The sequence below is a fragment of the Dreissena polymorpha genome, chromosome 1, assembly GCF_020536995.1.
Source record: "Dreissena polymorpha isolate Duluth1 chromosome 1, UMN_Dpol_1.0, whole genome shotgun sequence".
NCBI classification, from domain to species: Eukaryota; Metazoa; Mollusca; class Bivalvia; order Myida; family Dreissenidae; genus Dreissena; species Dreissena polymorpha.
In genome coordinates, this window is record NC_068355.1 from 51,008,611 (window position 1) to 51,023,779 (window position 15,169).

The 15,169-nt window shown below is 34.4% G+C and overlaps 1 protein-coding gene and 1 non-coding gene across 6 annotated transcripts in view; one reads left to right on the forward strand and one right to left on the reverse strand.

Annotated features, from left to right (window-relative positions):
* LOC127880229 (TBC1 domain family member 30-like) overlaps window positions 1–15,169 on the forward strand; it is a 62,466-nt gene that overhangs the window by 13,784 nt on the left and 33,513 nt on the right. Inside the window, exon 1 of one of the 5 annotated variants that reach the window (XM_052427557.1) lies at window positions 6,788–6,954. The exons of the other annotated variants lie outside the window; for them this stretch is intronic. Within the exon in view, the coding sequence (XP_052283517.1) occupies window positions 6,870–6,954 (85 nt within the window). The 5' untranslated portion in view covers window positions 6,788–6,869. Of the gene's footprint in view, window positions 1–6,787; window positions 6,955–15,169 lie in introns of those variants that run through there. 5 annotated transcript variants of the gene reach the window in all.
* Trnas-aga (transfer RNA serine (anticodon AGA)) lies at window positions 10,813–10,894 on the reverse strand. Its single transcript has one exon. It is a non-coding gene; the product is annotated as a tRNA-Ser (tRNA).

Sequence of the window (15,169 nt, forward strand, 5' to 3'; positions counted from 1 at the left end):
TGTCTCTTATTAAAAATATTAACTCCCCTGTTAAGTGTATCACATCTGGGTGTCAGAAAAATTATTACCAGACTAAACTTACCTATAATGAAACCTCGAGACATTTCACGACCTTATACCGGTCAGGGAAACTCCTGACGAGACTGCGTGACTGCACAGGCTTGTCTGGAGCTAACCTTACCACGTGTGGCATATTACCCATTTTCGCACCTTGTGGCTCAATTAAAACTTAACAATCCAACTGATCCTTGTGTGTTAAATTTTTTAGTATAAAAAAGCTTTTAATTTTTATAGAAAATACATTTAACACACAGTGAAACCTCGCTATTAAGACCACCTGTGGGACTTTTGAAAAGTGGTCTTAATAGCGAGGTGGTCTTAATTCTGAGTTTTCATGAATTTGATGGACAGATAATATGTTAATGATCAATGAATTTTAATCTTTTTGCATAAAATATAACATTAATTTATTTATGCAATGTACAAAGATAATATGTCTGGCTTTTCAAACAAGAAGTAAAAATACATGTACATGTACTTTTCATGATTACACTATCCTTTAGGTTTACTTAAAGAATTCAGCTGTTCTTTTTTGAATAGCTTGAGCCTACAAAGGAAAAATAAGAACATTTAGAATGGGTTATACAATTAAATGTTAGGATTGCAGACGACATTTCACATCTGACATGTTATTTTTAAACATAGCTTAAACAGGAGTTTATCATAACGGGCAATTTCTATTAATAGTGAATTTTTTTCAATGGCTTATGCAATTTTGTTAGTCACAACGTCATAGGTTATCATCTTTATAACAATCTCATTGAGCGGATTCATGTCCAACTATCAAATGACAGCACGGAGCCGAGCAAACAGTTGTCGTGAATTGTAATTAATTGGGTCACAATGGCTTTGTACACAAACCCGATTGAACCACAACACCAAATCAAGTAAGGTGTGAAAATTACTGGTTGTTTGGCGGGTGTCAATTTAGAGCAATTTCGTTCATTGGTACTGATTAAAGTGGTCATAATAGCGGATTAGCTGGTTGGTCGGATTAGTGAGTGTATTGACCATTGAAATATAGAAGGAAAAAATGGGGACTGAAAATTGGTGGTCGTCTTAGCAAGTTGGTCGTAATACCGAAGTGGTTGTAAAAAGAGTTTTTACTATAGTAAATACATTCTGTTCAATAGTAATATGAATAAAAACTAGTCGATTAAATTCAGATTAATTGATGTAATAGTTTAATATAGAAAGGCCACAACTACTTCTCAATTATTGGACATTGATGCAAGCGAGTGCAATAAAAATAATGATATTTTTATTCATTTTTAGCTCACCTGAGCGATAGCTCGGGGTGAGCTATTGTGATCACTCAGCGTCCGGCGTCCATCCGTCCGTCCGTCTGTCTGTAAACAATTTGTAAACATCTTCTTCTACTAAACCATTGAGCCAATTTCAACTAAATTTCATGTGGAGCATCCCTAGGTCATGGGACAAAAGAATTGTTAAAAAAATTTGATCACATAACCAAGATGGCCGCCATGACCATATATGGTAAAAACCTTAAAAAATCTTCTTGTCAGAAACCGCTCATCAGATTTTCAAAAAATTTCACAGGGATGACCTTTGAAGGCTCCCCTGAAAAAGTTGTTCAAAGAAATTTGATTCGTCAAAAAACATGGCCGCAGGAGCTCGTTGAACTTTGCATGTTTATTCGTTTTTGCCTATTTTGTGAAAACTTTCAAAAATCTTCCACATTTTTTGTCCGATCCTTTCCAAATTTGCACAGTGTCTTTATATCAATGAGGACACAAACCCTACAAAAAATGAGCATTATTGGTCCATGAAGTACAGAATTACCTCCCCTTGAATTGAGAAAATGGTGTTTATGCAATAAAGTCCAAATTTTTCATCCAATTCTTTCCAAACCTGTAAGGATTTAGCATGGTTCAAACAAGGGAAACAACTACGGTTTATGCATGTTCTTTTTATTACAGATTTGCCTCCCTTTAATTCATTCAAAATCTCATTTACAGCAGAGATTCCAAATCTGACCTGTAAATGAGCCCCATATTTACTGCCAGTGCTAGGTTACCTTTTCCCATTTGATCATTCTTAAGTATTGGTCTTGTAATGCTGCTACTGCTTCTGCTACTGCTACTGCTACTACTACTACTACTACTACTACTACTACAACTACTACTACTACTACTACTACTACTACTACTACTACTTTTACCACTACTACTACTACAACTACTTCTACTACTACTACCACTACTACTACTACTACTACTACTGCTACTTCTTCTACTACTACTACTACTACTACTACTACTACTACTACTACTACTACTACTACTTCTACTACTACTACTACTACTACTACTACTACTACTACTACTACTACTACTACTACAACAACTACTATTACTACTACTACTACTACTACTACTACCACTACTACTACTACTACTACTACACTACCACCACCACCACCACCACCACCATACACAGTGACAAAAAACGTATTCACACAATGGCTGCTACTACAACTTATAGCCCATATAGGGGGGCATGCATGTTTTACAAACAGCCCTTGTTTCTATGGGATTTTAACCACAACTGTTCATGTTTATCTCCGACACATATTTTTAGGTCACCTGTCATGAAGTGACACGGTGAGCTTATGTGATCGTGTGATGTCCGGCGTCCGTTGTGCGTGCCTGCGTGTGTCCGTGCGTCCATCCGTCAACAATTTGTTTGTGTAGACAGTAGAGGTCACAGTTTGCATCCAATCTTGATGAAATTTGGTCAAAATGTTTATCTTGATGAAATCCGGTTTGGGATTGTATTTGGGTCATCTGGGGTCAAAAACAAGGTCACTAGGTCAAATAATAGAACAACCTTTTGTAGACAATAGAGGTCACAGTTTTCATCCAATCTTTATGAAATTTGGTCAGAATTCTTGATGAAATCTGGGTGGGATTGTATTTGGGTCATCTGGGGTAAAAATCTAGGTCAAATAAATAGAAAAACCTTGTGTTGACAATAGAGGTCACAGTTTTCATCCAATATTTATGAACTGTGGTCAGAATGTTTATCTTGATGAAATCTGGATTGGGATTGTATTTGGGTCATCTAGAGTCAGGAACTAGGTCACTAGGTCAAATCATAGAAAAACATTGTGTAGACAATAGAGGTCATAGTTTTCATCTGATCTTAATGAGTCAGGTGAGCGATTCAGGGCCATCATGGCCCTCTTGTTCAATATAATCAGATGCAAGCAAAAAGCAAAGAATGCTACTAGAAATTGTTTACATATTTGTTAAGCATTTCTGCCAAACACATTGAGCTTATTATAGGCACCAATCTTCTACTTTGAACTTTACAACAAAAATAAACAGAAGTTCTTAAACATCTAGGCTTTAGCAAAAAATATATGAAACAAAACAAAAACTGTGCTTAAAAAGTGCATGCAGGGCAAAAGGGACCACATGTTAGCAATAAACAAGAAATGTGTTTGTCAGACACACTATGTCCCCTTCTGCGCTGCTTTGATTTATTGTTTTTGACCTTTGACCTTTAAGGATGACCTTGACCTTTTACTACAATGTGCAGCTCCATGAGATACACATGCATGCCAAATATGAAGTTGCTATCTTCAATATAGCAAAAGTTATTGCAAAATGTTAAAGTTGGCGCAAACAGACCAACAGACAGGGCAAAAACAGTATGTCTCCCACTATAGTGGTGGGGGGCATAAAAAATATAAATAATTGTTATTTCATAGTCAAAATTTTGGTGCAGCAAATGCGATGAATTGTGACCTAACGCATATCACTTAATTAGATGTTTGTGAAAATTGGAACAAAAGCATTTGTTTACCCCGGTAGTTAATTTGTATACAAGTAAATGAAATATTATTTGATATATAATATATAAATATATAAAATCATATTATTTAAAGTCACAATATTGCGTTATATACCTTCAACCGTCATCAGTTGTCCGATGAAATACACAGAAAATCCAATGCAAAATAAGTTCAGTTTAGCTCTCCGAGATACAAGAAGTAATCAACTTCTCTTATAAACCCAAGCCACTCCTTGGTATTAAATAAGCAAACAACAAGCAGACTACCTTGACAGTTTCTACATCTAGATGACGTGAGTTTGTGCTAGCATTGATGTAAATTGCCAATAGTCTTTGCCTGTTATTGATATATTGGAACTCCAGAGAACTGAATTGTCAGATCATTAGCAACCAGGGACAAACTGTGAAATATGGGCTACAAAGTGAGAATAACACATCTGGTGAGGTCCCAGAAATATCCTGTTATGGTGAAATTTGATACTGAATATTATTGATGTTTAGTGTGGATTATAAGTAGCTGTATTTGTATTTTTAATGAATCGTATTTAATGTTGATGTTCTATATAAGCTGGTCAAACTGATTATTAAAAAGAATATACAAATGTTATTTCATAAAAAAAGCAACACAAATGTATGCTTTAAAAGAAGATTTTTGTATTGATATATTAAATTTTCATTGTTCAAGTCCTAATTTTTGTTTGTTAAGATCTTAAATTTGTTATGAATCTGGTATAATTTTGCCTCCTTCCGTAAATGAGTGTCACTCTAAAGGTGTTCCGAGTAAGTTAATTCCAAGTGTCATGTCTGCTGCCATATATGCATAAAAGTATATAGTGCATTTATGCATAAAGATATATATACCAAATAAGTATTGCTTAATCAATATTGTAATAGTTCAGAATAAATGTTGAGAAATTGATTGAGGTTTTGCAACTTTGAATGTCTGATAGTCCTTAATTGTTCTGTACATTTTTCTTACATTTCAACTTAGGGTGCAGAATACCAAGGCACTCAAATCAGACTATATTAGAGCCCTAAATCCTTAACTTGAACCATGTAGTGTCCCTATGAATTGTTTGAACCCAGTAGCCAAACTTATTGTAGCATTGAATGATTTTTTCTGAATTTCGTCTTGTTGAATTTTTTAAAAATTTACTCATCAAACGCCATATTGTTAACATTTTTATTTGGTAATTTCACAATGAAAGGCAATATTAATAAAGGTTCATACAATACAATCACATTACTTGACCACTTGTTTATGGAAAAGAAGTATTTCATCATGTATATCTATGAGTTTATTTGCATATGCTGTGCTCTTATTAGGATTGTTTGTGACATTGACATGATGACATTTGTAAATAAACACTTAGAATGCACTGTTTACATGATTATGAAAAAAATGTAATTATAATGCAAAAAAGTTAACGTTTATTAACGGATGAAATTTCCACACGCACTTAACAGTCAGGCTTTGCCAGAGCTAGGTTAGCAAGTTTCAATGGAACAAAACAAAAACATGTTTGTTATTGTTCTTATGTACTTAAGCCTCAAATCCTGTATCAAAGCTTTCCCAACTCATACGAAGATTCCTTCTATAATTTTATCACTTCTTATCCCTTTTTACAACAGATTCTTTCACTTATTTAATCAATAAAGAGCTGTATTTACAAATATTAGAATAAAAGTTCATTTTATGAATGACGAGAAACTCACTTTAAATTGGTGACACCCATAAATAGTATTGGTGTAATCAGTAATCATTATGTGTGTCCTCTATCATGGCTCTCGGACATATACTACATTTGTGGAATGTTTGTGATAGGATTATGCTCTTCATTTGATCTGAACGCACTGGTTGCCATGGAGATAAGATACCCTAATTTATTAATATGCGTGGGTGGATTATGTGTCGGCCATTTGAAAGATATTATGGAATCTCTGTGATATAGTGTTTGTATTAAGAAAAATCTCTAAATCTCTAGATGTATGCAATTTTGTTCTGTGTTTTATCTTTAAAAAAAACACTATTTTTTGTGTGGGATTTAGTGAGATGTTAAACTGAATATATATATATTATATATGTTAAACTACTGGTAATGATCCAATAGTAGTTTATGATGCTGATTTGTAATAATTTATGTTATATGATTTATATCCATTCTTAAAATAAAAATATTCATTCAACTGACAAGCTGTCATTACTGGGGGAGTGGGAGTTTCTCGTAATATGGTTTCTCGATATGCGTATGGGAAAATGACAACTTATTTAGATTCAGTAGGCTTTGTCCATAGTCTCAGCTGCCATTCAAAAGCTCATGATCGGGTATTGGAATATTGGAAGTCTGTAGAATCACTAGTAGTGGGAAGGAACAATTGATTTTTTCCTGAATTGTCATAGGCTGTCTTTGTACAACTGACTTTATGCTGGCTACTTTTGGATTGTAAAATAGCTAGAGCATATTTAATTATCCTCTGTGAATCTATTTTAGTGCTTGTAAAAGGAAATGAAATCTTGAACAGTGTTTGGAAAGTTTTGTTGCTCATTGATGGATTCTAGATACATTACATGTTTGAGAATTCATGACAAAGTGTAGAAAAAAGTATATTGGGAAATATAATATTATTCCAAGATACATTGTATCATACAGATGTGATGGAGTATACGAAAGAAATATTGACATATTATTCTCATCTGTTCGGTATAAAATTTGGTGCTACAAGGCAATGGGCTGTTTTTAATCATATTCAATAATAAGTCATGGTAATGTAGAAAAAACATGCAAGAGGATAATGTATTATACTGTTTGATAAATGTTTGAACAACGCATTATTATATGTCTTTAGTTGCTTGTCCAGAAAGAAAATGACAAGAAAATAACAAACATTGAGAGTCGGAATTTGACGGAAAAACTCTTGATAGAAATGTGTCAAACATTTTCGGAAGCATATACTTTATTAAGAGAAATGTTCAAATAAAGTTGGACATTATGTTTGGATTTCTGAACTACATAAATCTTGGGCGACCCCTGACCTCTCCCTTGGACAGTGGTCCACCTGGGAAACAGCCGAAAGGTAAACATTGGCCATCATGATAATGCCGTTTTACTTATTCTTTTATCTGTGCAGATTCATTCATACATGTAATACATAGACGCAATTATGGTTCTCTATCAAATGCAAGTAAACATCGGTATCGGCATAAACTAGTTTTTATGTCCCCCACTATAGAAGTGGGGGACATATTGTTTTTGCCCTGTCTGTTGGTCTGTTGGTCTGTCTGTTGGTCTGTCTGTTGGTCTGTTTGCGCCAACTTTAACATTTTGCAATAACTTTTGCTATATTGAAGATAGCAACTTCATATTTGGCATGCATGTGTATCTCATGAAGCTGCACATTTTGAGTGGTGAAAGGTCAAGGTCAAGGTCATCCTTCAAGGTCAGAGGTCAAATATATATGGCCAAAATCGCTCATTTTATGAATACTTTTGCAATATTGAAGAAAGCAACTTGATATTTGGCATGCATGTGTATCTCATGGAGCTGCACATTTTGAGTGGTGAAAGGTCAAGGTCATCCTTCAAGGTCAGAGGTCAAATATATGTGGCCCAAATCGCTTATTTTATAAATACTTTTGCAATATTGAAGATAGCAACTTGATATTTGGCATGCATGTGCATCTCATGGAGCTGCACATTTTGAGTGGTGAAAGGTCAAGGTCAAGGTCATCCTTCAAGGTCAGAGGTCAACTATATGTGGCCCAAATCGCTTATTTTATGAATACTTTTGCAATATTGAATATAGCAACTTGATATTTTGCATGCATGTGTATCTCATGGAGCTGCACATTTTGAGTGGTGAAAGGTCAAGGTCAAGGTCATCCTTCAAAGTCAAACGTCATATAGGGGGACAGAGTGTTTCACAAACGCATCTTGTTTAATTGGGCTTGTGGGTCCGCTCATCAGTCAGTCAGTCAGTTCTCCGTCCCTCTGTCACAAAACGTTTTAGGGCTATATCTCAGAAACTAAATACGATATCAATATGAATTTTCATAGGTGTATATACCGTAATTACTCTATGTTTTTGGACACTTAATTTTTTTTTTTGTGTCCGAAAACTTAGATACAAAAATATACACAAAATACAGGTGTCCGAAAACTTAGAGTCGAAAATTGAAGTGTTCGTAAATAGCGCCAATTATATCAACGACTACCGGTAATAGCACGCGCTTGTAAAATACCATGCTGTATAGTACAAATTACAGTTATATATGTTTGCACTGCATTTTAAATAATTTTAAATGCTTAATTTATTTGACAGAAAGTTACTATAAGGTTGTACTTTGACCAACCAGTTCAAATATGAGCATGTGATGTACCGATACTCGCTAGTATGAACCTGTAATTAACAAAATAAAAAAGGAAACTATAAATTATTTGTTTGTTTATTTCCGATAGTTGTTGTCGAACACCTTCCATTGTTCGTAAAACTTGCAATCCTGGGTGCATCACACTTTGAAGCGTTTAGTATTTGCCACAGTTATTTTAATGAGAAGGGTGAGTACCATTGCGGTAGATAATTGAACTGTTAATTGGCACTACCCCCGGTAATTGTCATAAGGCTTATGCTATCGGGCGAAACCATTGTTTAATACCGGTTTACAATGTTATTTACCCAATAACGCAAATGTAATGGTCTGTTGCCCTCAGGCATGCACCTGCCATGTTTTATGATGTTAATCTGGTTGTAAAACCCCATGATCGAAGTGTCATTAGATATCGAAAACAGGACCGAAATTTGGTAAAATAGCGCTGTCCGATATACTGTCCGAAAACTTAGAGACATTAATTTTGGACGAAAATTGTGTGTCTGAAAATTAAGAGTCACGAAAAATAATTATTTTTGCTAAAAAAAGGGGTGTCTGAAAACATAGAGTAATTACGGTAATATATATATATATATATATATATATGAAGAGAAGATGCCATGCAAAAGAACCATAAACCTACTCTTCCTTAAATAAGAGTTATTGCCCTTTGTTATTTGTATGATGAATTTAAGGGCTATGTCTCGGATACCATGCACGATTTCAACGTGAAACTTCATGGGTGTATTGATATGAATGAGGAGAAGTGCCATGCTTAAGGACAATTACCCTTCACTTTCTTGAATAAGAGTTATTGCTTTTGTTGTTTTTGTTAGCTCACCTGAGCACAATGTGCTAATGGCGAGCTTTTGTGATCGCCTTTTGTCCGTCGTGCGTTGTGTGTGCGTCAACATTTGCATTGTTAACACTCTAGAGGCCACATTTATTGTCCAATCTTCATGAAATTTGGTCAGAAGATTGGTCTCAATGATACCTTGGATGAGTTCGAAAATGGTTACGTTTGCTTGAAAAACATGGCTGCCAAGGCACAGAACTTTTCCTTATATGGCTATAGTAAAACCTTATTAACACTCTAGAGGCCACATTTATTTTCAGATCATCATGCCCTTGGTCAGAAGAATTGTCCCAATAATATCTTGGATGAGTTCGAAAATGGTTTCGGTTGCTTTAAAAACATGGTCACCAGGGGGCAGGGTATTTTTCCTTATATGGCTATAGTAAAACCTTGTTAACACTCTAGAGGCCACATTTATTGTTCAGTCTTCATAAAATTTGGTCCGAAGATTGGTCTCAATGATATCTTGGATAAGTCCAAAAATGGTAACGTTTGCATGAAAAACATGGCTGCCAAAGGGTGGGGCTTTTTTCCTTATATGGCTATATATGGCAATAGTAAAATCTTGTTAACACTCTAGAGGCCACATTTATTGTCTGATCTTCATGAAACTTGGTCAGAAGATTCATCCCAATAATATCTTGGACGAGGTCAAAATGATGCGGGTTGGTTGAAAAACATGGCCGCCAGGGGGGGGGGGGCATTTTTCCTTATATGGCTATAGTAAAACCTTGTTAACACTCTAGAGGCCACTGTTTTTTCCGATCTTCATGAAACTTGGTCAGAAGATTTATCCCAATGATATCTAAGATGAGTTCGAAAATGGTTTAGGTTGCTGGTATCCCACCCGTAATGGGAACCTATCCAAATATAATCTCATGTATTATTTTCTTAATCAGCATTGTTTCACTGAACTACATGCACATTTTTAGGTAGGCTTTCCATGCTTTTAAAAAAAATATACTGATTTTTTCAAAACAAACCACACGCTCGGCTTTTGTCCAGTTTATTTTCACTCCAGGGGTATATGAAAGTTCCATAATTCATCCAGATTTCCAAATATGGGCATGCAGTTGGTGTTTACAGATGCATTAAAGGTGTTTAAAGTTTAAACAAGATGAAATAAGTGTTCTTTTACAGACGTTTATTTTTTATAACGTGTTAAATGTGGAAGAGTGCCATGTAATGTAAGTGGTTTCAGCCATGTAGAAATTAATGTTTGTATAACACTTTACCACATAGATATGCATTTTTAAACATTTGTAGTCCCTAAGAAAGTAACATTTAAATAAAGACCTTTCTTACTAGATTTAAGGTTTAAAGGCTTCATTTCCAATCTTTAGATGGGGATGATCAGCAAACAGCATAAAACCTGAACATGCTGTGAGCTACTCGAAGGCTGTTCTGGTTTTATGCTGTTTGCACATAGCCATTTTCACTTTGCTTCTGAGAGGGAAAGAGTTAAAACAAAGTGTCATAAAATTCAAAATAGTATCATTTGAGTACTATTTTGAACTTAAAAATAAAAATGCAACATGCATGATTCGTATTTTCAGCAGTGAATCACCCAATTTAGCCATAACGATGTTTTAATGTTAAAAATTGAAGAATGTGCATAACAATTGCAACATATTTAACAATAAACATAGCTTATATGCTATATCAAATCAAATTACGTTGAAAAATAAATAAAATGTGATGCAAAAAGTATGTGACGTCGGCAGGATTCGAACCTGCGCGGGAAGATCCCAAAAGATTTCTAGTCTATCGCCTTAACCTCTCGGCCACGACAACTTTATATTAATAAATATTAAATTAGATGTAAATCATTAAACAGTTAAAAAGGCTCTGCGATCTTTGAAGAAATCGTATTTTTAGCTCACCTGAGCACAATGTGCTCATGGTGAGCTTTTGTGATCGCTTTTTGTCCGTCGTCTGTTGTCCGTTGTGTGTTGTCAACATTTGCTTCGTTAACTCTCTAGAGGCCACATTTATTGTACAATCTTCATCAAATTTGGTCAGAAGATTGGTTTCAATGATATCTTGGATGAGTTTGAAAATGGTTACGTTTGCTTGAAAAATATGGCTGCCAAGGGTGGGGCATTTTTCCTTATATGACTATATATGGCTATAGTAAAATCTTGTTAACACTCTAGAGGCCACAATTATTGTCTGATCTTCATGAAACTTGGTCAGAAAATTCATCCCAATAATATCTTGGATGAGTTCGAAAATGATGCCAGTTGGTTGAAAAACATGGCCGCCAGCGGGCGGGACATTTTTTCTTATATGGCTTTAGTAAAACCTTGTTAACACTCTAGAGGCCACATTTATTTTCCGATCTTCATAAACTTGCTCAGAAGATTTGTACCACTGAAATCTTGGATGAGATCAAAAATGGTAACCTTTGCTTGAAAAACATGGCTGCCAAGGGGCAGGGCATTTTTCCTTATATGGCTTTATTAAAATCTTGTTAACACTCTAGAGGCCACATTTATTGTCCAATCTTCATGAAACTTGGTCAGAAGATTCATCCCAATAATATCTTAGACGAGTTCGAAAATGATGCCGGTTGGTTGAAAAACATGGCCGCCAGGGGGCGGGGCATTTTTCCTTATATAGCTTTAGTAAAACCTTGTTAACACTCTAGAGGCCACATTTATTTTCCGATCGTCGTGAAACTTGGTCAGAAGATTTGTCCCAATAATATCTTGTTATCTCAGGTGAGTGACTTTGGGCCTTTCAGGCCCTCTTGTATTTATAGTAAAACCTTGTTAACACTTTAGAAGCCACATTTATTTTCAGATCTTTATGAAACTTGGTCAGAAGATGTGTCCCAATGATATCTTGGATGAGTTTGAAAATGGTTTTGGTTGCTTTAAAAAATGACCACCAGGGGGCAGGGCATTTTTCCTAATATGGCTATATATTGCTTAAGTAAAACCTTATTAACACTCTAGAGGCCACATTTATTGTCCGATCATCATGACACTAAGTCACAAGATTTGCACAAATTATATCTTGAATGAGTTAGATAATGGTTCCTGTGGGTGGAAAAACATGGCCACCAAGGGGGTGTGGCATTTTTGTTATATAGCTATAGTAAAACCTTGTTAACACTCTAGAAGCCATATTCATTGTCCGATCATCATGAAACTTTGTCAGAAGATTTGTTTAAATGATATCTTGGATGTGCATGAAAATGGTTCTAGTCTGTTGAAAAACGTGGCTGCCACCCAGGTTGTTTACTAGTCATGAAAGTTGGTATCTTGGGCTGCTGTTTGCGTTGTGAATATAATTTCCAGCCCCTCCCCCAAAAAAGATGAAACTTGGATTTACTTCGTTAGTCTACAGCCAGCAGACAACTGAAATTACTTTTCATTTTATTGGTATCTTGATATAAATACTTTACATGAACATTTTCGTTTGGAAAGAAAGTTTTAGTATTCCCATGATTTCAAACCTTATTTAATATTAATTGTTCTGATAGGCAATTGATTTATAGATAATTTTGTGCTCTGTTTGTCTAACAAAAGCTAACCAATTAAAACATGATCGAAATATTGAGTGTGTTTCTCTAAACCGGTAATTGTCTTTAAATAAATAATTGGTTTCCTCTGGAAACATATGCATTAGAGCGTCGCATGAGGTTTGTTAAATTATAATTATAAATTATTCTGAGTTTGTAGTTTTATTTAAACAAATTATTGAACTGGATTAGAATTTATATAACAATAATGAAAATTAGTTTTTTCTTGAAGCTTTTTCTGGTCGGGTTATGTCAAACAAAAGAATTTTTAAGGATGGCCCAGCTGCCTTGAAGGTAGTGTTTTAAGCAATGAATCAAAATCAAAATTATTGTAATATACATATAATATATAAATATAATAAGTCCAATTTCCTATAATCTTTTTATGAGCTCGGCTGTTTTCGAAGATAACCTGAAGTATTGTCATAGCTAGCTAGTCGTCGTTGTGTCGTGTCATCCGCTTTAAGTGCTAAAACTTAAACATTTTGTCAAGGTTTTGAACATCGGCTCTAAAATCTAAGTGCTTCAACCTACAACTTTGAAACTTCATATGTAGCTGCACCTTGATGATTTCTACATGCCACACCCATTTTTGGGTCACTAGGTCAAAGGTCAATGTCACTGTGACCTCTAAAAAAAAAAAAATCTGACAAGCTTTCATTTATTCAAAACTGCACCCACAGCCGAGTGTGGCACCCGTTATGCGGTGCTCTTAACGGGTGCCACACTCGGCTGTGGGTGCAGTTATGCAATCCCCCATTTATATAATTTTTAGCAAGGCTGTTTGCGGAGAAAACCCGTGTCGTCCGCCGTGCGCCGTAGGCGTCGTGTTAAAACCTTTACATTGGCTCTAAAATCAAAGTGCTACCACCTACAACTTTGAAACTTCACATGTAGATGCACCTTGATGAGTTTTACATTCCGCACCCATTTTTGAGTCACTAGGTCAAAGGTCAAGGTCACTGACCTCTAAAAAAAAAAAAAAAAAATTCTGACAAGCTTTCGCAGCAAAGGGTGGCACCCGTTATGTGGTGCTCTTGTTTTATAATCATTTTCATGTACAAAAAAACTGCAAATAGCCAGTCATTAGCACATATACAACTGTTCATGTTGCTATTGTATAATAATATAAAATAGTTATTTCTTTTTGTGAGATCATAACACATTCTGATCATAATAACATACACATTTAGTAACATTATAAATTAATATGTACACTTCTATAAAATATATATAAAATCTTTCAGTGGTAGTTTTGAGTGGTAGTTTTGTATTGAATTTATTAAACAAGTCATCTATTATAAAATAAAGATAAAAACGAGGCTTGCAGAGTGATGACGAGTTTAATAAATTCAATACAAAATGACAACGAATCTAAGATTCTATTTATAACATGACCAACAAATTTTCTTTTTATTTTATGCTCTTTTCATCATTTATTCACATTGTAAAAGAGTTTAACTGAAGAAATTCAATGGAATATTGACGTCATTTCGTCAAAAAAATGACATCATTTTACAGTTATATAACTAGTGTTATAACACCCGTTTATTTTATGCTTTCCGGTGGTTTATAGAGAAATATCAGTGAATTAAAACTGATAATTTCAATGTTTCAAACAGTGAAAATTATCAATGAAAATTATTGATAATTGTCACTGTTTACTGTGAAATTACGTCATTTTTTTGACGAAATGACGTCATTATCCCAGCAAAATTCTTAGTTTAACTCTTTAACAATGTATATAAACTGTTTAAAAGGGCATACAATAAAAAGAAAATTAGTTGAATTCGGCAGAATATAGATTTTAATTCACTCGTGATCATAGAAAAAATATATTTTCTATGATCACTCGTGAATTAAAATCGATAATCCACCGAATCCAACAAATATCCTCCATTTAACAAACAAAATTGAGCATTACGTTATTTCACTCCTGGAGCGTAGGTCATGTTATAAATGAATATATATGCTGATTGATGTCTGTTACTTTATTTTAACTGTTTATTTTACCATTAGCATACATATTTCTTCCAACTTGTGCAAGAGTAATTTGTTTACATTAAACAATTGTTTACATGAAACTATAATATATTGTTGCAAGTTTGCATTTACAAAAACATAAAAATGCTGTGGCTCTATTGGTATTCAACTCTAGCACTGCATATTATTATCATTATAACCTATGTCAAAACCCATATTTGACAGTTACCTGGAATCTTCTTCCAAACAATTATTTTTAACTCTACTGTGATCAAATCCCATTAGAAAAGCTATTATGCTATTTCTGTCACCATGGAAGCCTACGTAATTCTAAGGATCGGCTATAATGATGGCATGGACAGAAACACAATTCTTTCACTGTCATCAGCTTCAATGGATAGCCTGTGATTTTATTTTTGCCACATTTGTAATAGAGAGTGTTTTGCTTATAATAGAAATATGTTCATTTTATCTTTTTGCTCTAAAATTTGGATAGTAGTAAGATGATATGGTTTTACATTTAAAATTGGAAATACATGTACATTTGTAACATATAT